Genomic DNA, 25,645 nt, shown 5'->3' with positions numbered 1-25,645 from the left:
CCCTGGAAAGAGAGTTTCGCTGTGCTTGTGTTTAGATGCCGCATTCTTGCCACGTGGGTGCCAGTTAGACGGAGCAATGTCCCCTGGGTTAGTTTCTTCCATTCCTCGGCAGAAATGAATTTCACTGTAAACATCAACCATCAGCATTATGCTAAGTAAAATAAGCCAGGCGGTGATGGATAAATACCATATGATCTCACCTTTAACTGGAACCTAATCAACAAAACAAACAAGCAAGCAAAATATTACCAGGGACACTGAAATGACAAACATTCTGACAGTAACCAGAGGGGAGGTGGGAGGGGATAATGGGGGGAAGGGGGGAAGGGTTTTCAGGAACAACTATAAAGGACACATGGACAAAACCAAGGTAGGGTGGAAGCAGGGGAGGAAGGTGGGGATGCCTGGGGTGGGGGGTGGTGAGTGGTGGGGGGAAAATAGAGACAACTGTTATTGAACATCAATAAAATAATTAAAAAAATCATTCTATGTGAGCTTGGGGAATGGTTTAAAGGACTCGTGTTACATTGTTATTATTGATATTTGTCTGTCTGCCTGTCCGTACCCCCTCCCAGGTCCCCTTTAACTGCTGAGTTGGTACAAACCCATGTGCTGGGCGTGTCCTATCAGTTATCAGGACTTTTCCTTCTAATTTAACACTGCTTTGCAGTTTAGTTTGAAGAGTTAGAAACAGGCATATATATATATATATATATATATATATATATATATATATATATATACAGTTTATAAAAGGAAAGGAATCTATGTATGATTTTAAGGTTAGAATACCAAAAGCTTCTTTGAGATTTTTTAAGAAGTGAATTTGACTGAGTTACTGTAACAGCGTTGGCAGCAAAGCTCGCAAGAAAGCAAATATCAACACTCACAATGAAATGCATGACATATAGAGGCCATATGGTGTTCTTGCAGTGTTATTACCACTTTCTCTTCGGCTTTCCCCCCCTTGCTCTTTGCTTCTTGCTCTGCTCCTCTTCAAGAAAGGCTCAATCGTCCTCAGCCCTTGGGTTCTGTGTTTCTACTAGGTGTGTTTCTCTGCCACCTGTCCTGTGGAGCTCTGTGAGCCTCTCCTTCCCAGGAGAGAAGGGAGAGGACTGTCCAGATGGTCACGTAAACAAGTGACACCTGCTTCTGGGCGCTTCTCCTGGGGAGCTTGAGGGTTTGAAGAGATGCTTCCCTTCCTAGAAAATGGGCATGTTGCTTTTCATCTTTCTCATTTAAAAAAAATGATCCCATGTGTTCAGTTGTAATAGCATTTCTAAAAGTGTCTTGAATTCAGTTCTCTCTTATCATCGGAGAAACAAAAAAAAATGAACCCACTAACCAGATTTTGTGGAAAGTTCATATTGACTGAAAATTTACGTTTTTAGCAGTTAGCATCCTTTCTTGGAGTAAGATGCCGGAGGGTCATAATTGGGGAGGAATCTGTTTCCTCGGGGCAAATTCAAGGGGCCTGTGTGTTTGCACTGAGCGTGCCATGCCCTTCCACTTCCAGACTTCTGCACGTGATAGTCACGGGGCTTCCGACAGTCCTCACCCTCCTCCTGCTCTCGGGGTGAGTGTCAGCCCCTCAGGGAGGTTTTCTGACTCCTCACTGAGGTCAGCACCCTGTTCACCCCCAGAATACCATTCACCTCTCTGATTGGAGTTATGTGTCAGACGCCTGCTGTGCCCATCAGCCTAAAAGCTCTGTGGGGGTGGGCCCTGTCTGCCTGGTGAGCACCATCTCCAGTACAGGGACCTGGTGAATGGCACCCAGACCTGGTGAATGAATGAATGAATGAGCATTGCTGGATATGACCTCGTATATGTTGATGTAGAAAAGGTCTTTGAAATCTAAAATAGTATTGAATGCAAATAAATGTCAATGGGAAGCAAAACAGTCTTAACCTCTAAAATGCAATTATTTTGATGAAAGAGCTTTTTAGTAGGGGAGCTGTCCCCTGATGATGATTATTGCGTGTGGTCCTTCTCCGCACCAGGTCCCTCACCTCATCAGGTGATACCTGCAAGTGTAATTCCATAGACTTCTGAACAGGATCATAAAAAGAGAAAACAACCAAACTTCCAGAAGCTCCGTAAATGCAATGCCCAGTTTAATTTTATCTAGCGGTTCTCAGCCCTGTAATACCAACACCCCTTTATAGCAAATACTTATTAATGCTCTTTTACCACCTTGAAGTGAATTTTATATTAGATAGTGCAACATGCCTACACATCTACCTTTGAAAAATTCGACATTATGTTCTAGCTACAATATGCAGGAGAAATAGAAGGAAGGTCGTTTAGAATAAATAATACATGGTTCGGGAATAGGTGCTTGGTCATGAAACCCCAGGGGACGTACTGAAGCACTGGGACTTTTGCATCTATATGTGGAATGTTGTAGCTCCAAACGCACGCGGGTTCAAGTGCGTCGTATCAGTGAATGAGATGCCACCAGGGATTTGCCTGTCAGTGAGCTGGTTTATGAAAATGGAGAGCCATTTTTGGCAACTACTCAAAATTCAGCCCCCTTGCAATTTACATTGGAGTCATATCCTTGTAAAATTCAGCCTATATTGAAAGAGCGAAAAAGTAATGTGTGTGTGTGTGTATTTATATGTAAAAGGGAGGTCTCAGCTTGGGTAATTGTAAACATAAATTGTTTTTGTTGGGACATTAAAACTCATGCAAAATTTGGGATAATGTGCTGATTTGTGACACTAATTCTTGCCTTGTAGGCAATGCCCCTGGCCACTACTTGCCAAGAGTGTCCCTTCAATTGTGTGACAACCACAAACATCCTCACAGATGTACCAGTCACTTCCCAGGGGTTTATAATCTAAATGCAGTTATGAAAAAAAAAAAGACAACTTTCAGGAGCTCCAGTGTAACTTTCCGAAATACGCATATGTAATTTCTATTCTTGTGTCAATGACCATCTTCAAATAGTCAACACTCTCCCCTTAACTCGGTTCCTGTGGTGTTAATATTCAATCCAACAAATACAGGTTGTGATGCGCATGCGTGTCTGTCTGTCCCGGTGCCTCTCCGGCCTGTGTGCTCTTACAGTTTTCCACATTATAAAATCCTGACGGCTTAGCTCTTGCTGGATGAATGATTTTATTTTCTTCATCAAATGGTTTGCCTTAACCAATTACTCTCACGTTTGCTCTAGGTGCTAAAAAAGAGGGAGCAGGTGTGGAAAAATGCACCACACAGGGCACGCAGGATACAAAGGCGGGGAGACACGCTCACAGGTAGACACGGCAATTCAGGATGAGTGGGTCCTTTGAGAGGAGAACACGCGGGGCCTAAAGACAGTAGGGTGGAGGATGCCGTGACTCTCACCAGAAGGTTGGAGGGCTTCCTGCAGGAGGCGATGTTGTGTTTCCTGTTGTGAGGAACAAACAGGAGTTTGACAAGCAGACGGGACAGCCTTTAGAAAGGCACAGAAGCGCGGAATGGTGCTGTATTGGGGCACCCGTAAGCGATCCAGTCCCTTCAGAGAGTGAGGTGCAGAAACCACTGGCATTATGCACAGACGGAGAGGGAAGGCAACAGCAGGGCCCCCAGTGCTTTCGCTCGGGCGGAGGTTGCAGAGTTCTGTGGGCAGAGGAGGTGGATTGGGCAACGAGCAGGGTACAGTGACTGAATTGGACCAGGGCTTCGTCCTGGCTCCCACCACCACCTTGGCAGAGGTCCCTGGGATTCCGAAGGCTCAGACAGGCCCGTCTCTCTTACTTTACCGTGGGGAGTATCTACTCTCCTTCTTCTAGCTTTCCCTCAAGGGCATGGTTGTCATCCCTTTCCCAAAGAAAGGAAGGCGGATTGGATGATTTTCAAGGGTGCTGTGCTATTTCTCGAGGGAACCATGTGGGGTCTGTGAGCATGGTCGTAGTTTTTCTCTTTCTCCCTTTTCCTCACTATTCCTCTGCTTTGCGTTCTCTCCCACGCCTCCTCCTTCTCCTTTTCTCTTTTCACAAAGATTACAAAGAGAATACACGGTCACTGAAGGGACTCCGAAAAACCCAGGAGAGTACAATGAAACAAAATCTCACGGAAGTCCATCATCCAAAGAGATCCATCATCCAAAGTGATCCACCATGAACATGTTAATAATTGTACCTTGAAATCTTTTCTCTTTGCATCTATTTTTAGCCCACATACCTGCTGCTCCCCTGACCCTGTGACAGGCCTTTCTCTGGCTCTCCTCTCCGAGGTCCCCTGTCCTCTAGTATTTGGAGGGGTGTCACCCGCATCTGTCCTGGCCACAGCCTGTGTTCCCTGTCACCTCCACTGGACCGCCAACCTCCACTCTAACCACCGGCTTCTCTGGGCAGTGCTGCTGATCCCCTTCTGCAGGTGGCGGAGCCCTCTGCCTCTGTCGGTGTTCGCTGCGGCCCTGCTGGCCCCCAGGACAGGAGGCTGGCACTGCTGTCCCTGCCATGCCCACCCCAGCAATGGGTCCAGCCCCTTCCACATCACAGCCAAAGCAAGCTGTCAGTTTTTGATAAGACATTCCCCCCGCCCCCCACACCCAAAGCTTTAGAAATATCAGAGACAGTTAAAGCAGTTAGTCAGATCTGATTACAGTTCTAGCTGATCGTGGAGCTGAATTTCTGGCCAGTCACTCTGTGGCCATGACCCTGACCTGCCTCCAAGGGTCTGAATTCAACTTACCCTGACCTCCAGGAGACACAGTTGTGGGTAGGCAGCTTAGCGGAATCAAGAGCAACCAACTATGGGGGTTTAAGCAGAAAAGAAAGCTTTTAAAGGAGGATATTGGACAGTTACCATTGGGATTATTGGAGACCCTGACTTGGAAAGAATCCAGCTAAGAACAATGACCCAAATCGTGCCACAGACTGGTCTTAGATGAAGCCGCTGCTGTGTGTGCCTGGCGCCGAGGCTGCTGGCCCCGCTGACCCCACTGATTCTGGGCCCTGGGTGTAGCTGTTAGCACCACCCTTGTGACTGCCCCTAGGAAAGGAATATAATGCCACTACTTGGCCACCAGCCCTGGAATGGATTCCACACGGTCCCTGCTTCTTTAGATCACCCATGGCATGTCCACTTCTTCCTGCCACCTCCCCCACCTCCATGAAACCTACTACCTGGTGCTGTTCAGTTCTAGCTTGATTCGGGGGAACGGTCCTCCCTCCAGGTCCTCACCCCGCTCAGTGTCCAAGTCTCTTACTCTCTGTTCCCGAGACCTGGGCGGATCCGGGACTTCAAAGAGGTGGGCCATGCACAGGTGGTGAAGCAGTTGGTGCTCACACGAACAGAGCTCAGCATCTAATCCTTCCTTCTTAAGCCTCTGGTCCTCTAGGCTGGAGGTTCTGCTGGTCCTACTTGGAAGGAAGACCCTAAGATGCAGTTCCTTCCACACTTCCTTCCTTTCTGCCCAGGAGGAGTGGCTTTCCTGCCTCCTCTCTGTCTCCCAGCAGGGGCCAGGAAACTGGTTCTGCAGGTGTGCCTCTGAGAATCTCTACCCCCACTTAGAAACAGTCCTTGGGATACCGGAGAGAGAGGACACGGGTAGAAGAAAGCACACGGAAAACCACCAGATGACTACTCCAAGACCAGTTCCATCACATCTGCCTCACTGCTGTCTGGTGTAGGCCTGACTTATGTCCCCACGGTTGGGGGAGCCTGGGTGGCATGCTTGCGTCCCTGCGGTGGGGAGGCTGAGGACGTGAGCAGTGGGCACCCATCAGCTTCTGCACTAGGCGGAGGTCTCAGTCTTGCATCCAAGCAAAGAAGGGGGTTCAGAGGGTTGCTTATGTGATACATTTTCTGAAGGCTTAGCTGCCAAAGTTCCAAGGCTCATCCCTTGCCCTTAACACACGTATGTATTCTACATACCAGAGCTGCAAGAATGCCCCTTCCTTCTCTCCCAGGGGATGTTTTCAATCAGGGCTATGTCACTGGGCACTCACCGGGCCTTTAGTGCCTGGACCAGGGCTGGGCGCCGTGGAGAGCACTGCACGATGGGTTTCAGCCCAACACCACTCAGACGTTCCCCCTGCCCCTGCCCACCAAGCTTTGTGTGCATGACAAGGGAACTTCTCTTTTTTTGTTTAAAAAAAAATGGTGTGTACCTTGCCCTGACTGGCGTGGCTCAGTTGGTTTGGCATCGTCCTGCAAAGTGAAAGGCCACTAGTTCAATTCCCAGTCAGGGCACATGCCTGATTCATGGGTTCAGTCCCTGGTCAGGGCACCTGTGAGAGGGAACCCATCGATGTTTCTCTTTCACATCGAAGTTTCTCTCCTCCTTTTTCTCCCTCCCTTCCCTTCTCTCTAAAATCAATAAATGAAGTGTTTGAACGGGTATATGTACCTTGCAATTAGAACAGCCCTGACATATAAAAGGTTCTTCATAATTATGTGCTGAAGTGATTGGTGGAGTTTTGAGTGCAAAATCTTGTGTTTCAAGTAGAGCATTATTTTCAAATGTAAAGAGTCGCTGACTTTTAGAACAGAAAATTTTCAAAGACTTTAACTGAGGGGTTCCTGGAGTAGAGGAGCTGAGAATTTTTATTGTTCGTGGATTGAATTGTTTCCCACCCCAGGTGCACCAACCCTGGCATTTCAGTGATAAAACCAATTTAATTTTATACATGAAAAGCTTTTTCAAAAACTTTGCGTGGTGATGCCAGCAAAATACCGAGTTGGCCAATAATCCGTGAGATGCCACAGCGGGGCTCAGAGGCGGAGGCCAGCTATAACTTTATTATTTTTTTGTGTGTAGTTATAATCCATTTGTGTATTCAGCTTTTGAGAAGGACATTTTCCATGGTCTCCATGGAGATTTCACTGCACGATTCTCGCTAATGTGTGTTTACAGTATCTCTGCCATGGAGATTATAGGCTAATGGTATTTAAAAAGTCTTCTCATAGTTTATATGGTACTGCATGAGTATTTGTTGTGATGTTGAGAATATTAAAAAAAGTCTTTGTAGAAAACATCATAACATGCGAAGATAAAACCCATTCTTTTGTGAGGCAGTTCCTACTGTCTTTCCATTATGAGAAATTATTCTCAGTTCGATCGTATTGCCATGGTGATATGTCTGCATTTCAATGAAACTAAACTGAAACGTAATGGGAGCTCCTCACGCCCGCCTCCTGTCCCAGGATCATTGTTGCAGTATCTTTATTATTATAAAAAGTCCCCAGTGTCTTGGCCAGATACCACAACAAATACCTAATTTCTCCGTCAGACACAACCATTTGGGTTGCTATTCTTAGAATGCTAAGAAAGCACATAAAAGTGAAAAAAGAAATGACCATTGGAGAGGGGGTAAAAATCAAGTAACAAAACAGCCCGCAGATGAATAGAAGATACTTGCTCTCTGAAAGAAGGTGGTGGAAGTCCACGACCACAGGCAGGGCGTTGTGCTCAATGAGAACGGGACATGCGGCTTGGCCCCCTGGGGTCTGCGACATGTCCGCATTCCAGAATCGTCAGCGCGTACGTCCTTTTGTCAGAGGAGAGCCCCCCGCGCTGCCCCACCTGCTCCTGTCTATGAAGCTTATTTCACCCTTTGAAATAATCACACATATAACTTTGACAATTAAATGAACTCTACAGGAGGTAGGTTTTGAGTTCTTCCAAAATTCCTACAGTTAGTATGCATCAGACACAAGAAATAGTGTCGCATAATACTATTCGCACAAGGAGAAGGGAAGAAAACATTATCTATTACAATCAACAAAGTGGACAGATTTGGACAGATATATGCACAACGCTGCTATCACTCCTGCCCAAATACTGAATCAAACCACCTTTTCTGGGATCACAGTTTTCCCAGTTCAAGAACACAGTAGCTCAAGTCAGATCTGGGCTCTCCGAAAGCTTTTTGCTAGCTGCTGTGCTTACTGGTAAATAAGCAATGAGATTTCGCCTAGCAACCCCACCGTGGAAACAGAGCTTGACTCTAACTGGTGGCGGCGGCGGTGGTGCTGGTGGTTGTGGGGAGGGGCAGGGGGCAGGGGGCGGGGCGAGGAGAGCCCAGCAGCAGCTCTCAGGGTCCCTCTGCCGCTGGTTCCTGGCATCGCACACATTATCTGCGATTCTTGGCCGTTTTCAGGACGATCGAGAGCTGGGGGGAAATTAATTGAAAGACACATAAAAAAAAGCTTTCGGGATTGTGACCTAAAACGGTCTGATAACTCGATCTCGAGTCAGCGTAGAAGAACCAGTGAAGACTTCTCTCTTATCGAAAATGAGGTAGTTATATGCGACAATGAATCCAGGGAGGGGCAACCGACAGGGACCTCCTGAAGCTAAACAAAGATGATCGATCGCAAGTCAGCCTCGAGGGAGCACTCCCCAACAGCCAAGGGTGGCTTTAGTCTGGGGCTTCAGTCTGCATCTAAGGAAACATTCGAGCTTTTACATCAAAAATGGTCATGAACAATCATTGAGCACGTAGCAGGTACCGAGCTTTGACACCCCGATGTAATCTTCCAACCAGTCCTGTGAGGTGGGTTCTTTCCTCTCCACTTCGTAGAGGAGGAAGCAGATGCACAGAGGAGTTGAGACCCTAGCCCATGGTCACTCAGCTCTTTCTCGGAGGGGACGGAATGTGTCTCAGGCACTCAGTCTGCCTCTGAACCCCAGGCCCGTAAACACCATTTTAGAGTGGAACTGACTAGTTGTGTGGCTAATGAGGCTAAGAAATGCCCAAAGATCACCAGATAAAGTATAAGATAGTTTGTGATTATATTTTGAAAGCTACAGTTCAATTAAGGCAACTTTAAAAAAAAATATCTAAATGGCAGCAAAAACCGTGAGTATCCAGAACAACAGATGTTGATAACACCTTACACCTCATACCTCTTCCTTTCATAGTGAAGCATGGGTATTCACATTTCACACACACACATGCACACACACACACACACACACACACACGTCCCCAGGGACTGGATTCCCCAAGCCCTCCCTGAGCTTCATCACCCCAAGGTGCCTGGAGGAAGCAGCCCAGGGACACACTGGTCGGCATGGGCAGTGGGCAGTGCTGCGGTTTACCTTGCCGAGAAACTCTCCGACAGATGATGCAATGAAGACACCAGGATCTGGGCTTTGTCACACCTGCCCTCTCTGCCACCAAACACCTCCTGTCCTGGGCCACCTTCCCTCTGGCTACCCCCTGTCCCGTCCCCCCCCCGCCCCGCCCCGGAGAGCCTGAGAGTGTCTGCAGCACCCCCCCCCCACCCCACCTCCAGGACTTGCTACGCCCCTTCAGCACCCTCAGCCTCATCCTGTGCATAGTTGCCTTCGCCTCCTAACTTGTGACTGGACGAGTGTCTCATTTAATTCACTTCAATTTCACTGTGTGTTCGAGGAGGACGATTTATAGATGGGGTGGGGAATGATGTTCTCACGGCCGGGAATCAGATTAGCTGGGTGGTCTGGGGAGGTCTGCGTTCGGGCCCTGGAGTTTTGCACGTGTCTGCATGCAAGTCTAGGCTCATAGTGACTAAGGCCCTGGATTCTGACAGGGGTTCAGCTGCCCCCCAAAGTCCTCCTGTAATATCCAGTGTGGAAACTCGTGGAACGGGTAACACATTCCCTCTGGTTCTCAGGTAGTCTATCTTACTGGGATACTTTTACTTATGGGAAAAATGGTATTTCATATGCAGTTTCAAAAATACCAGTAAAATACCTTTTGTTTTCAGATGGCTTTTCTGAGGAGATGGGCAGGACCATGTAAGCTCACGGATTGAACTGTTTTTCCATTTTCCCTTTATATACCGACGGTCCTCTTGGGAGTGAGAGTACATGACTCCCTTTCGTAAAGCAGGACGGCGGCCGTTTCTGAGCGTTTCCTGCGTGCGCTGAGGGGATACGCTGATCAGGGACCTGGAGCGTGGATCGTGCTGATGCACATGCGTGCACACACACATGCCCCACTCCAACCGCTCCCACTTGGTGGCCCTCTCCATTTGGCCACCCTGACTCTACCTGGGACTCAGGAGCCCCGTCAGGTGGGCCTGCCTGGTTCTGAGGTGTGGTCACCGGGAGGGCAGCTCCGTCCCCTTCCAGCCCTTGTCCTGGGGCTTTCCAGTGAAGAGGCAGCATCGATGTTTCTCCCCCCAAATCAGGGAGGACGAGGGGGGTGGGAAGAAGAGAAACAGGACCGGAGTCAAACTTCCGGCCTCTGAGACCGGTCATTTCCATGGTTGGGCCACGGGCCGACCTTAGGAGTCCGTCCTTGGCGACCTGGTCCAGGTGTCACTGCCGCGACTGAGGCTTCGGGACAGATCGTCCAGTGATGGTTTTTTATTGTCAGTCGTTGTCCCCATAGGGGAGACAGCGTGGCCTCTTCCTCATGGAAGTCGGTCTGGTTTCTCTCGTTCGGGGAGAACGCAGCCAACATCGTCTGAGCTGGGGAATTGTTGAATTACTTGAAAAGCTCTTTCTGGGGCTTCTTTCATTACTCCCCAGGCTGAGACTTAACCACATCAGAATTCTATTCTCAGCCCTGCCCTTAATTAGCAGCATCATTTTCTGCAAGTCCCTGAACCCCTTTTGGCTTCTGTGTTTGCGTCTGTAAATGAGGTTTATGGACGCAAAGGTCTGTCTGCGCTCCGAGGTCGTCTGCTTTCCGAGTCACCAGGTGGCCGTGACTACAAAATAGATCACGTGGTGAGGACTTCCTGCACCGACTGCCCTACCTGTGGCGCACTTCTGCAGAAAATCAATCCAGGCGGCAGTGGACAGGCCCGTGCACTCTGGCGTTAAAGACACACGTACGAGAGTATGTCGTTTGCTGAGGTTACGGAACTAGGGCCTCCTGAAGACGGTCTCCAGTGCCGATCCTGGGAGCGTTGAGTCCGTAAGGCTTGTTCATCTTGGAGGCAACGCCGAGGTCGTCGGGGGTGCACTCAAGGGGGCACCAGTGGGGCTTCCTGTCCCCCTCTCGCCTCCATTGGTGTGATTTCTCTACCCCAACACCAGTGCAGTCCCCCCTCCGAGTGCCTTTTTACCTCTTCACTGGCGACTCCTTCGTCAACCGATGTGAGCCGACACGCCTACTGCCCCTTTCAGACAGTGGCCCTGTCATTCCGACCGCAACTCCTGTCCTGGCCCCTGTGGGTGACGCAGCCCCCACGCAGATGACCGCAGCACCAGCCCAGAAGCGCGTGTTTAAAAGTGGGCAGCGATGCCCAACCTCAGCTGGGGGAGGGAGGTGAGGAGACACCTCGCCTATGCTTGCCTAGAGTCTGTCACAGATGTGGATGGGGGTGGCCATGGTTTTTCCTTTCAGACAAACATTCTGGCCTGCTTCAGGCCAGCCATTTTTCTCCCCCAGCCGATTCCCTGTGATGCAAAGGCACCTAACTAGGCAGAGCTCCGTCTCCGGGCCTGTGCAAAGAGCTCCCCACCCAGGCGCCACAGGCCCTTCTTGGGAATTCACGTTTGCACTAGTGGGGGAGGTGGGACCAGCACGTGGGCTGTGGCTGTGGAGCCGCGCAGAGGACAGTTGAGGCACGAGCTCAGTGGGGTCCGTAAACAGGCTTCACGGGGCCTGGGCGCCCCCGGGACACCTGAGAACACCTGGATGTGAATGTTTCTAGGGGCGGGTCCACGGCTTCCATCCGATTCTCACAGAGCTGCCTGACCGTGACCAAAGAGAGGTTAAAAGTCACTGACAATTTTGTTCATTCGATTCCACATGCGAGGGGCATCATAGGGTGCTTGTCCTTCTCTGACTGGCTTATTTCATCGAGCGCAATGCTCTCCAGGTCCGTCCACGCTGTCGCAAATGGTGAGAGTGACTAACAAACAGACTAGAAGCAGACTGATACAGGGAACAGACTGACAGCGGTCAGAGAGGAGCAGTATTGGGGGGCTGGGTGGAAAAGGGTGGATTAAGCAAAAAACCAACCAACAAACTCATAGACACAGACAATGGTGTGATGGTGACCAAAGGGATGAGGGTTTGGGGGGAGGTAGTGGAGGGTAAAGGAGGGAAAATGGTGATGGAAGGAGGCCCTTTGGGGTGGTGAACACACAATACAGTGCACAGACGATGTATTCTAGAACTGTTCACCTGAATCCTGTCCAATTTTATTAACCAATGTCACCCCGATAGATTCAATAAAGAAAGCCACCGACATGATACATTTTCTTCTGTATCTCTGCCTTCTGGATCCGGGGCGATGAAGCTGATTTGTGTTTCTCCTCTGCTATTCCCAGAAAAAGCAAGTGAGTCAGACCAAGATCCGGGTCATCTCAACCATCCTGTTCATCCTGGCTGGCTGCATTGTGTTTGTGACAATCCCCGCCGTCATTTTCAAATACATCGAGGGGTGGACAGCCTTGGAGTCCATTTACTTTGTGGTGGTCACTCTCACCACGGTGGGCTTTGGTGATTTTGTGGCAGGTAAGCAGCACCCCGGGGCCCCGCAGTCGCCAGGGTCCCTGCGGGTGGTGGGAATATTTTGTTTGCAGTGCTTTTCCAAACCATGAGAAAATGAGTTGTGGGGGAAGTGAATGGAAAAGGCTCAGCGTCCCTACCGCTGTGCACGGGCTCATTTCTAGCCCGTGGTCCTCTGAGATCTAAACAGCCTCAGGCTTCCGCTGTGTGAGGAAAGCCAGCCTCACCCTCCCCAGGATGCTTACCATCCTTATCGTCCTATGAATTATGCATGAGTGAAATGAATGTCTCATTGCATTCTGGACTTCTCAATTATATTAAGGCTCCTTGAATCAATTGATAAAGGCTGTATTAGCAAGTGGCAAATGTGAAACTCTGGAGACATAAACACAGAGTTTAGCCTCAGTGATCTGCAGCATAAGCTCCCTGCTGCCACCGAGGCAAGGGCCATTGTCCCCGAAAAAGTCATCCTGGGCATGCCCGTGAGGCTTAGGACTCACTTGACAACGGGGAGCAGAGAACCGCCCCCTAAGGGAATATAGCACAGGGGATTCTGCGTGAATGGGTGTGGAAGCAGTAGCCTTCATTTTGAAAAGAAGAACCAGTGGGCTGGGTTAATGGAAGCAAAAGAAAACCATATCACTTTCACCTAGGGACAGGGAGCTGGGAGAGGTCTGAGTTCTGGCTTCTTGCGTGTACCGCTTTCCCAGAGTGAGAGAGGGAGGCAGGAACAGGAAGAGGAGGCCACCCTTCTCCTTCCTGATGGGGGAGTTTCCGGGAGTCAGACTGTCTGTGGATCCTTTTTCACTCCAAGGGGTGCTTTGATCCAACACCTCCATCCTAAGTTCAGAACGTCTGGTGTGTGTGGCCTTGACAGTTCCTAGTTAGGCAGCAGCCTGAACGTTTGCAGCCTGCACTCCCCAGGGCCAGCTGCCCTTCCTCTGGCACCTGATCGTGGGCATGCCTTGGCCTCTCTGTGGGGGTACACTGCACGTGAGGACAGGGACCTGGTCCCTGGGAATCTGGCGAACAGGAGATTTTGGAGGGGATGATGGAGGCTCGTCACAAGGTGCGAGTGCCCCCTCATTAATTCTATGGCACAGCCAGCCAGCACAGTGGCCCTGTGGCTGTTCCAACCAGACAGGTGAAGATTGCTGTCCGCTGTGTAGAAATAGCCATTTTAATTTTTTCTTCCTTCTTATTGATTCAATACTAAGAATTGCAAAGTTGAGGTGACAACACACTGTTTATAAAAAGCCGGGGACCCACCGGCCTTCCTTTATGCACAGCGTTCAACCACTGGGCAGCCACTCACCTTGGGGCACGAGTCACCTGGTGCCACCCGATCAGGGGCCTGAAGCTCTGGAGAGAAGCACAGAGAGACTGAGAAAAGTAAGAGGGACGGTCGTCCAGCTAATCCCTTAGCAGCGTCTGGAGCTGGTCTGTGGTACAGCTCGGCTGAGGTTCCAGTGAAGGCGGTAACAGCAGCTGGAGCCTAGAACCCTTTCACAAGCATCTTTAAGTCTCCCCCCCCGCCCCCGCCCCACAGCTCCCCGTGATCTGCACTGCTACGTGGTGCCTCAGAGCGCTCTGCGCCACCCCTGGGCTCCTCGGGGGCCTGCCTGTTAGAGGACACTTGTAAACACCCCTGCTCCGTAACATGGCTCAATTCAATCTGGTAATCTGTCAATCTGGGGCACAAGTAGCACAGCCCCAGGAATAGGACACTCACAATGACTGTGACTTCTATTTTATCCGTATTAGGCACACGGGCTGTGAGCACTTAGCCCACACCAGCACTGGGCCTTATCTTCACTTCCCCAGTGAGGGCGTGGCCTCCGCAGTCACAGGCGCAGTGCTGTTGTAATTCCCGCGCTCACCGCTGACCACAGAGCGGGTTTTCCTTTGTCCTGAGGTCTTCAGACAGGGATCTCTTACCATTCCCAGTGCTGACTGCAGTTAGACCAGGCCCTTCTCCAGCTTCCAGCCTTGCACAGGCTGGTCTGAGGAATGCATACCTTAAGTGACTGGAAGTTTACCACAGCTTTTTTGGCAGCACCCTAAGGGTGACAGGGCAGGGTACCCAATCGTTCAAAAAGGTGTATTAACGAGAGTTGATGATGGCTGTGATTTAACACAGTAGCAACTCTACTGGAAGTGTAACTGGAACACGCCAATCCCCACACCAGGTGCAGTGCTGGTTTATTTGGTAGCTGACTCACTTTAGGACAGTGAACACCATTATAGCCTTTCACAGCTCTGGCTGGGAGCTCTCGGAAAGCTTTGAATTCTGGGCTAGCAGCTGTTGAAGGCAGAGGCAGGGGTGGGGTGATTAATGTGTTGGTCGCTAGCGCCCCCTAGTGACAACCTTTGTTGGGTGACGGTGACTGGCTGGGGTCAGTATTGGCTCTCAGCCCCAAGGACGAAGTTGCAGAGTTCTCTGGCCGAGCACAGAGACGAAATGGACCTCAAAAGCCACTTAACATTGAGGGAACTCCAGTAGCATCGCAGAGAAAGCTGCGGAGGAGAGTTGCCCAAAGGGAGAAAACAAAGGCAGCTAAACCAAACCAAGGGGGCTTGCCATGCGGCCCTTTAGCAATGTTTGGAACTCTAATGTTAAGAAATGGCGGTAGCTGTTGAGACCTCGTGGGCTGCATTGAAAAGTGAGTTGCCAGACTGGAAGAGGGTTGGGGGCCTGGGAGACAGAGGTGAAAGGATTAAGAAGTACAAATCAGTACTTACAAAATAGTCGCTGGGACGTGAAGGGCAGCCTAGGGAGCATAGGCAGTAATATTGTGATAATATTACTGCGTGCTGCCAGATGGGCACTGGGTATCTGGGGGAACACTTGGTACAGTCTATGATTGTCTAACCACGAAGCCTTACGCTTGAAACCAATACAAAATAATACTGAAAGTGAACTGTAATTGAATTTTATTTTAAAGTGGATTCAGGTGCACTGAGAAGAGATACAGGCCACAGCGCCTGCCCAGCCCCCTTTGGGAAGTAGGCACAGCACGGGTCCCCTAGGTTTGCAGTGTGGACTCAGTGGTGCTGGGTGAGGTTGCAGGCAGGGCCCAGTGGGAAGGCCTAGTCGTCAGTCATCATATAATGGCGTAATTGCCGATCCGTTGCTCATGTCGGTTGTCTTAGAAACAGCCCCCTGCCTGGTTCGTTGGGCGGCAGGTCTCACAGAGTTACTTCATGGCATGTCCCCACTTCTTAGGGAGAGGGTGCTGGGCTTGGATACTGCTTTGCATGTACCTTTGGCTGTGCCTGCAGGAAGGCTCGAATAAATAGGCTTAATTGTTTGGAATAAATAACTGGTCCTTTCAACGAAACAGCCAGTCAATGCAATCAGGCAACGGGCCAATTTGGTTTGATGGATTTTTTTTTTCCTGTAACCCTATTTATAATACAGGGATTGGACGGGCGGGCCTTGAAGGTCCCTTTTCACTCCAGCGTGGTCCTGTGGTTCCCATTACTCAGTCTAATTGACCCTCTGGATTAGCATCATGTACACACCAGCACTCAGTTAGCATTCAATCACTGTGACTCGGCTCAAAGTCTCAGGAAAGCCATTAAGTCTAATTTTACACTCAGCTCTTAGTAAATGCATGTGCGCTCGGGAAGGAAACGGTCCCACGAATTCCAGACCACTTGGGATGACTTAATGGTATTTATTTTTATTCAATTTAAAGAAGTTTTAAGGAAAAATTGACAGCTGGGCCCAATCCGTTGTCCTCTAGCTCAAGCCATTCATTGCCAACCTCAGGTGGAGACCAGGTAGCTCAGGTTGGTCACTGATATATTTTTGTCACGGGCCCTGCGGTTAGTGGTTAAGCGTCTAAAGAAGCCAGGCCAGGCTCCTTTAGGGATGGGGCATGTCTCTTCCTTGACTTCCAACCCCCAGCATGTCTTGTTTATAGCAGAATTAATGGCCGAATGTTAGATAGTGATGGGGTGACGTTTCCACTACACGGACCGGAATATGTCTGCTCTGCAAAGACCATATGCTAGATCCTGCTTAAAGTAACATTTGGTTGTTTTCAGGGGGAAATGCTGGCATCAATTACCGGGAGTGGTATAAGCCCCTAGTGTGGTTTTGGATCCTTGTTGGCCTTGCCTACTTTGCGGCTGTCCTCAGTATGATCGGAGATTGGCTACGGGTTCTGTCCAAAAAGACAAAGGAAGAGGTAGGACCCCTTCCAGATTCTACACATGTTCCTGAGGTCAGATGGACTCGTGTCAACAATTTCCCATCTCTATATATTCCGGGGGCCAGAATGCTTCCTGTGAAGAGGGGGGCTCACAGGCTTCCGTGTTTGGACTCGGTACCTAAAAGCCAAATGCAATGGGATCGCAGTTATTCTCGAGTCCTTTTGGGCAGGTGAGAAAATCTGGTGACTCACCAGCCCACAGATCCTGGAAAGACGAGTAAACAACTTAGTTTTACAAATGGAATGAAAAGGAAAAGAAAAATATAGAAATACTCAACAGAGGTAGACCATGTTTAAGGGAGGTGTGTGATTGCCCCTTTTCCCAAAATGTGTGGGGGAGGCTTAGAAAAGTGCTGACTTTTCATAAAGTGTTGGAGGAAGCACGCCTGTCCTTCAGGTCACGCGGTCTGGATGGAAATGCACATGAAATCTTTCTTGATTCCATATGAGACTGAAGTCACGGAGCAGTGGCCAGCCGTGGGAAATGAACTCAAGGGGTCCCTTTCACCTGTATTCTCTCCTGGTCGCCTGATATGTAGAGATAATTATACCCCAGGAGCAGGCAGCCTTTACTCCCACTTGTAAACATGCATGAAAACCCACGCAAAGGCAAGGCAAGGAAGGCCTAGGAAGGAAAGGTAGATTCTTTGTGAATTTAAAAAAATAAACTCCACGTGGTTCCTCTAGGAAGAGAGGAAAAGAAGAAAGTAGGAGGCAAGGGAAGGGGGGTGAAAGGTTAAAAAAAAAAAAGGAAAGGGGATTAAAAAACCCCACCACGAAATAAAAAGAGGAGCAGCCTCTTTAAGAGCACCTGCTCATGTCCCAGAATACAGTGATTCTCCATAGACGGGCCAGGAGAAAGTTGCTGAGTGGAGAAATCTGCCATCTCAGTGCTGGGCACAGTGTTACTTTTCCCGGCATACAAAAACACTGGCAATGCAGTCTCCATGCAGTCTGACTCCCCGGGTAGCTAACTGACCCGCGGAAAATCAGCTCTCACCAAAGAAAGTAACAACATAAATATTGACTTTCCTCAATGCAAAATTCTGAGTTCCTCCTGTGTACAGGAAAGCATGGGACTTGTACTATTTGTCCAAGTGAGTAACAACCCAGAGATTTGATAACCTTCACTCTGAGCACGCCTCCTTCCTGCACCTGACCAGGACAGTTTGGTTACCAGGTGCTCTGGAGGGTCTCCTTAAGCCACAATAAGCCTGATAGCACAAGACCACAGCATGGCCCAGACACAGGAGGACCAGGAGTCCCAGTTTTCCTAGGATGGAGGGGGTACCTAAGACACAGGACTTTCCCTTTTAAAACCAGGACAGTCCCAGGCTAACTGGGACAGGTTGGTCACCCTACCCAGATAGAGGCAATGGGAGGAGAGGAAATGGGCAAAGGAGCCTCTGAATATCTGCTTGGTGCCCAGGACTGAGCTGGGTGCGTGTCTGTATCTCACACGACACGAAAAACCCCATCAGCTAGACATGATGCCCCTGTAATGTCCGAGGAATGAGGCCGTGCTGCTAAAAAGGGAACGGGCACATCACTGGGACTCTACACGCCTGTCCAACTCAGACCACCGCTCTCTCCCCTGGAGTTCCATGCAATTTTTCCCCAGTCCCCAGCTCCAAACTCAAGCTTCCCTTGGTTCTCCAGCGCCTGTGCCTCCCTGAGCCTCATCAGTCAGGAGCCAGTCTGAGCTGGGCGTTTAGGGGGCGGGAGAGACCAGGCCAGAGGCAGCAGTTTCACCCCTCGCCCGGGGCTTGTGCTCCAGGTGACCCCGAGCCGGCCTTCCCCTCGGGACGCACTAGGGCAGTGGGCACTGGGCATCCCGCGCAGGGAGGAGTTTCTCAGTGTGCTCTTGCTCTCTCCCGTGCCCTGCCAGGTGGGTGAAATCAAGGCCCACGCGGCCGAGTGGAAGGCCAACGTGACGGCCGAGTTCCGGGAGACGCGGCGCCGGCTCAGCGTGGAGATCCACGACAAGCTGCAGCGGGCGGCCACCATCCGCAGCATGGAGCGCCGGCGCCTGGGCCTGGACCAGAGGGCGCACTCGCTCGACATGCTGTCCCCGGAGAAGCGCTCCGTCTTCGCCGCGCTGGACGCCGGCCGCTTCAAGGCCTCGTCCCAGGAGAGCATCAACAACCGGCCCAACAACCTGCGCCTGAAAGGGGCGGAGCAGCTGAACAAGCACGGGCAGGGGGCCTCCGAGGACAACATCGTCAACAAGTTCGGGTCCTCCTCCAAACTCACCAAGAGGAAAAACAAGGACCTCAAGAAGACCCTGCCCGAGGACGTTCAGAAAATCTACAAGACCTTCCGGAATTACTCCCTGGACGAGGAGAAGAAAGAGGCGGAGACGGAAAAGATGTGCAACTCGGACCACTCCAGCACTGCCATATTGACTGAGTGCGTCCAGCAGCCGGCGGGGCTGGAGAACGGAATGGTCCCCACGGACACCAAAGACAGGGAAAACGAGAGCAACGTATTATTTGAAGACAGAATTTAAATGTCCGGACACTGGACTTGATGAAACGTTGTGTTTTTTTTTTTTTTTTTTAATATTCACCCTGAGACACGTGCCTTAAACAGACTTCTCCTTAGTCCAGAATTACATAGCATTGAAGAATATATTTCACTGTGCCATAGAGGACTGAGAAAGCTTGCTCCGCCAAAAGGAATCAAAGAACAAGGACTTCGCTTCCCATAGCGACAGCAGGACACCCAGGGAGCGTTTGCATCCATTGGAGGTCATGGCTGCAAATGTCAAGGGCGCGTTGCCGGGGGTGGGGGGCAGGGGTGATGCTGTACCCCGGTGCAGCGCCGCCCTGGCCCGGACGGCACACGGGAAAGGGCAGCTATTCCTCAGACCAGCCTTCTGAAAGGAACAGGTGTGTCTTTTACATGGAAGCTCACTTCCTGAACCTACCGTTAGTGACCTCTGCACACACAGAAGGGGCCTGGATGGGGGGTGAGCTGGTAGCTGTACTAGGGTTTGAGTTGGCGTTTTGGCGGGTGGCTCTGAGCTTGAATTCTGATTCAAACTATTCAGGGCATACCTAGCCTTTCTCATGTCCGGGGGACCCGAGAGCACCTGGGATTGGTTGGAAGCAGATCAGAGCACACATATGAAAAGGTGCAGTTGCTTTCCTCATTTCAACAGAAAACAAAATAGTCACAAGCATCTCACTGTGGATATCACCTCAACCAAGGACAGAAGCCTCCTGAATCTGGTCTTTCTCGCAGGGGTAGGTGGCCCAAACGATCTTGCACGCATGGGTGAAACCTCAGCCTCAACAGCTGCATGGTTACGGGCAAAAATCATGCATTTTCCTCAGTGGGTGCAATGGTGAAAATGAACTGGTTTTGAAATGTTCCCGTTCCCTTTTCTAGTGGAACTCCAGTTATAACTTGTTTTGATAAGAGGGGGGAAAATACCAAAACTCTTGCCTTGCATGATGCCAGCGGCTTGCTGTTCTAACGGATCCCAAATTTTTTACAAAAATAGACATCCTGCATGTCTGAGACATACCAAGGAGGACCATGGCATCATTCCATCTCAGGGCTTTTTGTCCCTTTGGGTGTCTTAGGGTAGACACAGTTACAAGAGCCAATCTTGCTATCTCCAAACAAAAGGAAAATGAATCCCTCAACCAACTCTTGTACGAGAGGACTGAATTGTTTTAATTGCTTGCAGCTTAAGTGCCATTAATTGCCATTGAAAAAATAATTCTGAAAAGAAGTATTTCAAATATTTTACTTTTACGTTTGGGCGTTCCTTTATTTCGAAAGCGTTCCTTTTCCTCGCTCGTTGCTTTATCTGTTACCTGCTGTTGCAACACCAGTGGCAACACCCACGTGATGGTTTCAAGTCAGACACTAACCCACACGTGGTGACTGCAATTTCTCCATGAGGTTGGAACACCAGGGAAAGAAAGTGGGGGAGTGGCTCGTCGTAAATTCTGAGAGGAGGATTTCAAGTGGGTTTTTATCAGAAAGGGAAAAATACGCACTAGGCCAACCACCCTGCGTGAGCCTCGCAGCCTTTTTCATAATTGGCTCGTCCTTGTGCCGGTTCAACCTGAGCTGTTTGGGCCCCACACGGAAGCAGGTTGCTCTGGCCACAGCAGAGAGCTGCTCTTTATGGGCCTTCGATGCTCAGTGCCACGCTTAGGGCGTGTCATATGACCGACGCACAAGCGGGCCTGTCACAAGGTCAGAGGGCTGGCAGAGGCTCCCAGGGAAAATGGTACCCACCACACCCTCGACCGCTGGTACCATGGGAGACTTCTGACCGTTTCCCCCAAAGGCACAGCTCTCCCTTGCCTGGAGCACAGGCAGCAGCCTGCCCCCGCCCCCACCCCCACCCCCAAACTTTTGGGCTCGAATTAAAGGTCTGGCATTGTTTTGGGGAAGGAGCCCAACAAGAATCAACTTTGAGGAGACCCTTGCTGTCCGAGGTAGGTTTGGGCTGATACCTCCACGGGGCAGGAGCTGCGGCTCACTGGTGATGTCCCGTGTCCACAAATCCATGAACACCCACTCGAGACACGACGTTTGCCCAGGTGCGGACAGTGGTTCTCGCTCTGGGGCCATTGCAGCCTGAAGAACTGTGTTTTAAGAAATTGGTAGATAATTGGGCCTTTCTCTCTTAGTCCGTCAAGTTAAAAGCCTCCCGATCACACTGTCTGTGGATCTCATTCATTTGGGTTTCCACCCTCTGTCGCTTGGTACCTTCTTTCCAGTAGGATGTTCAAACTCTAGACCCGACAGACAAACCTGGCAAAGAGGCTTCCCGCGCCAGAGCAGGCACTTTATGGACGTGAGCTCACTGAAACCTCACAGCAACACTCCGTGGGAAGTGTTTGCAAACCCCGTGCCCAGATGAGGACCAGGGGGCTCAGGGGGGCTAAGTGGCTTACCCAGTGGCACCCAGCAAGGAAGTGGTAGAGCTGGTATTCCCAACCTGGCTGACCAAAGTTTGCTCTCGCCTTTGCTACAGTGTCCATGTCGTGCGCCCTTGTGAGTGTGTATGTGTTTGTCTGTGTACACGTGTGTCTTTCTAGTTCCATGGACACAGCCGACAGAGATGGGAGAAGATCTCTACTACCGCGGGGGAACAAGGTCTTTGTGTAAACGGGCCCACGGTGTTTCCGTCTTGCAGACACTTACTGTACGCTTTTCTGGTTTGGGTTTTGCTTTGGGGAAATACTGTGTGTGGCACCCTTTCCGTACTGTTAAAAATGCCCTCCGAAAGCACTCTTTTGCACTTTACTTGCTTACCTTGCGGGAACTCTGCGTACAGCAGGAATAAAACAGTTCCGAGCACGAAGCCACACACTCTACCAAGCGGAACAGGTGACGACGGTGTGGGCGCGGACGCCTCCCCAGCTGAGTTAAATCACAGTGATGTGACGGGATTGGAAATGGCCCCTGACCGAGAGTGGGGAGGTCTCCAATATACGTAACCCTCTCCCCGAGGACAGACGAGCCCAAGGCCCTGGTGAATAAAACCAAAGAAGACCCCTCCCCCTATGGGGAGTGATCGCTTCGTGGGTGGGCAAAGTGGTTGACAGACTGTAATGTAATCTCCAAAAGAGAAGCTGAGAGGGAAGCGGAGGCCGGACTCCTCTTCAGGTGTACAAGTGACGGTTCGGGGAGTGGCCAGCTATTTTGAAGTTGCTTGCGTGTTACTTTTTAAAGAAGGGGCCGAATAGCGTGTAGAAAACATGTGGGTGAGACAAGGCTGCCGTGAAGTCTCAGGGCCCGTGCACACACAGTCCTGCCCTTCAGCCTGCACTCCGCGCCCTGCTCCACCCCCGGGGAACAGACCTGCTGTCTTTGCACACAGAAAGGGCACATGTTCGGCGTCTTTAGTGGGCGGTGTCTTTTGCTTCGCCTGGTACTTAGGTCCTGAATGTTTCTTCCAAAACAAATCTGGAAGGTCATTGGCGAGAGTCAAGGGATAATTTGAAGAGACTGTATAGCTCCCTACCCAGTCGCAACCCAATTGGGACTCCAGGAATTGGTCACTTTGGGGGTCAGGCCTGAATATGTGTGTAGGCAGGGGTGTCCCCGGCTTCCAGTGAGGGCAACTGGGATTATCAGCCTGTGATTGTGGGCCCCGCTGCCCCCTGCCTACATCTTTGTTAGTTCCTCGGCACATCACAGGAGTTGAGCAAAGAGAATCATCAAGGTCCTTTTAGGGTTGCAGTTCTCTGACCGACATTTCTGGCCTATGACTTAATCAAACTTATTAGGAACGTTTATTAGCTGGATTTGTGGATACTGACTAATGGGCTCCCTCATTTTCGGCTAAGGCGAGAGCTTAGTCTCCTGTTCTTTGGGATTTGTGTTCTGGGTGATTGATGGAGGCCAGATGTAGTTGGAAACCTGGTGTCCAAATTAGGACCGTGCCCTGTGTACGCCCAGCCTGTCCTCTCCTACGGCACACTGTCGCCCGGAAGGCTCATGCCGTGCGGGCATTTTCTGCATAGTGTTAAGACTATTTGAAGAATTTTAAGCTGTTGCTATTTGCAGTCAATTGAAGTAAAGGTTCCCTTTGATTACTTCATGAGTTCATTTACTATAGATGTCTCTCACTCACACACACACACACGTGCACACGCAGGCACACTCCCAGGAAATAGCCGCTTTGGGTTCTTTGGGGAACCTTCCGTGTTGAAAGTCCTAGTTGTGCTAGACGTTAGCAAATGCCCCCTTGCCTTCCTCGGAGATGATGTCACTTCCTGGCTGAGTCAGTGTTGCTCCACTCTCTGTGTGCTTGGTTTGGGAAATAAGTGAGAGTGTGGGCAGAATTTGGGTAGGGCCGGTTTTTACTCGCTGGGGGCGGTCACAACGTGGACCATCCAGTGGGCACCGTGAACCCAGGAAAGGTGTAGGGAAGCACAAGCCTGCAAAGACCCTCTGAAGGGAGAGGGAAGAAAGAGCCAGTGCTGCAGTCATGTCTTGGCTTTCTGAACCCGCTCCTGTTTCCAGTGGGGGCTGTTCTTCCTCCCTGTTGTGATGCAACTGTGTGCAAAGCCGTGGCTGTGTGAGCAGAGGGAGTTTTTTGGTGGCATAATGTAAGAGCTAGTCAGTCATGGCCTTAAATAAGTAAAACATCGTAACCCTCTGAAACAAAGGAGACTTTCACTTGGCATTGTGGGTGCTGTTAATTCTGCACAAGGAGACTCTCGAGTAGTGGCCAATGGCATGGCTGCCGAGAAAGCCCTGTACTCTGTCCTTGCACCGTAAACCAGCTGCCTCTCACTTCACCAACCTGTCCACTCCCCAGGTCAACCTCAGCCCTTCCAGGAAGGCTCCTCAGTCATGTGACATCAGTGCAGTGGCATCGAGGAGGAATCAGAGGTGTCTCTGGTTTCACTGCACGTGATTATCATTTTCACAGGTGCCTAAGAGATTTGGAATCTACTCTCTCTTCTCAGTTCTTAAGAGACACATCTCAAATAGTTCCCTGTGCATTTTAAAAAATAAAAAACCCTTTGGAGGATTCCCACTCTGTCCACACAGCAGACCCGTGCTGCAGAAGGAAGTTGGAGGGCCTCTCCTTTTCCTCCAGGGCGCCGAGCATGGAGGGAGAAGGCGTGCGGTGCCCGGAAGACATATGCAAGCCAACCCATATGCCAGTCTCAGGCCTCTTTCCCTGTCCCAGCATCACAGGCAGGGAACCCAGTGACAACGACGACACTAAACCCACGTGTGGAGGTGTTTTACCTATTTTTTTCTCTCTGTAGGATTTCATGGTGCTTTAAAAAAAAAGGCATTTTACAGAAAATAATGTGGGGGTGGGGGGAAGAGGGAATTTCATAATGCATAATGTTCTTAGGAAAAGGACAAAAGCGAACTTGCTTTGTAACATTTCAAGAAGCTGTGCTGCTACTGTCTTTATTTGATGATGTAATTTTTTTTTTCAATAATGGAGAAAATCGCAACAAAGACCTTCTGGAAGATCCAACCTGACGTCTTTCCTGTTTTCCTTTCTTTTGCGGGACCCAGTGTGGTTGATAGTGGCTGGGTTGGAATGCACGCTCAGGACCACAGGTCCCATCCTGTGGGGACAGGCTCCTTGCGTGGCCGGGCACTCACACATGTGTTCACTGGGGCAGATTCGTGGTCTGGGGGGTGGAGGACCCCACTGCACTGCAACCCAAGAAGAGCATCTTAGAACAACTCAGTGGTGTTGTTGCTTTCACCCACACAGTTTTATCTGATCCTGATTGCATGCTCCTGGAGGTTGGGCAGCATGATGTCCCATCATCTAGGTGAAACACTAAATTTAGACATCGTGACAGGTCTTCCAGTATGAAGTGAACAACTCCTCCAGTGCCCACATGTCCAAGCCATATTTGATTTTGCCCTTGCCATTTGTCCACTGGCCATGGGCTTGAAATAATGAGTCAGAGAGAAAAAACACCCATGATTTTTGAGCACCTATTATGCACCAGGTATTGCGCTAGGTAGTTTACAGACATACCAGTGAGTCTCCCCAATGAAACAAGTTGGGGTTCTTCATTTTGTAGGTGAAGACTTTGAGGCTTAGAGGGAATAAGAAACTTCCAGTCCAAGCGAGTCAGCTCCAAACCTCCGTGTTTCGCTAGCTCATGGAGCCACCTGGGGCGTGTGCTTGGAGCATTCTTCCAGTCCAGGTGATGTGGTCCTTTCTGACTTGCCCTGGCCATCTCTCCCTCCTTATCTGTGAGAGAGGCATGCTGGCTGTGGGACTGAGCAAGGTCAAGTGGCCTAATGTGGTAGTCAAAGCCAAGAACCTCACCCCACGTGACTCCCAGTCATGGGCTGGGCAGAGACAGATCTGGCTTACATTTGTATTGTTTTTAGGGACCTGGTACAGTGCATGGCACATGGCAGGGGCTCTAAGGGATCTTTCTAAAATGCAAATTGGTCATGGGTCTCTTTGGCCTTTAGGATAAAACCTGGCAGTTCTGGTCTATCGGGCCTGGGCGCGCTTCTGCCTCACTGTGCACCAGCTTCTGCCGCCACCGTTTC

General features: G+C 50.3%; 1 protein-coding gene across 2 annotated transcripts in view; it reads left to right on the top strand.

Annotated features, from left to right (window-relative positions):
• Window positions 1-24,528, top strand: part of KCNK10 (potassium two pore domain channel subfamily K member 10) — a 70,586-nt gene extending 46,058 nt beyond the window's left edge. For both annotated transcript variants that reach the window (XM_045821930.1, XM_045821929.1), the window contains exons 5-7: window positions 12,218-12,404; window positions 16,452-16,594; window positions 18,507-24,528. In XM_045821930.1, the coding sequence (XP_045677886.1) occupies window positions 12,218-12,404; window positions 16,452-16,594; window positions 18,507-19,127 (951 nt within the window). In that variant the 3' untranslated portion in view covers window positions 19,128-24,528. The remainder of the gene's footprint in view (window positions 1-12,217; window positions 12,405-16,451; window positions 16,595-18,506) is intronic.
• Window positions 24,529-25,645: the final 1,117 nt, after the last annotated feature.

This window comes from Phyllostomus hastatus, unplaced genomic scaffold (assembly GCF_019186645.2).
Source record: "Phyllostomus hastatus isolate PE091 unplaced genomic scaffold, TTU_PhHast_1.1 phas_scaffold_501, whole genome shotgun sequence".
NCBI classification, from domain to species: domain Eukaryota; kingdom Metazoa; phylum Chordata; class Mammalia; order Chiroptera; family Phyllostomidae; genus Phyllostomus; species Phyllostomus hastatus.
Note: the sequence above shows the minus strand (reverse complement) of the source record. Positions and strands in the feature narration are given on the sequence as shown.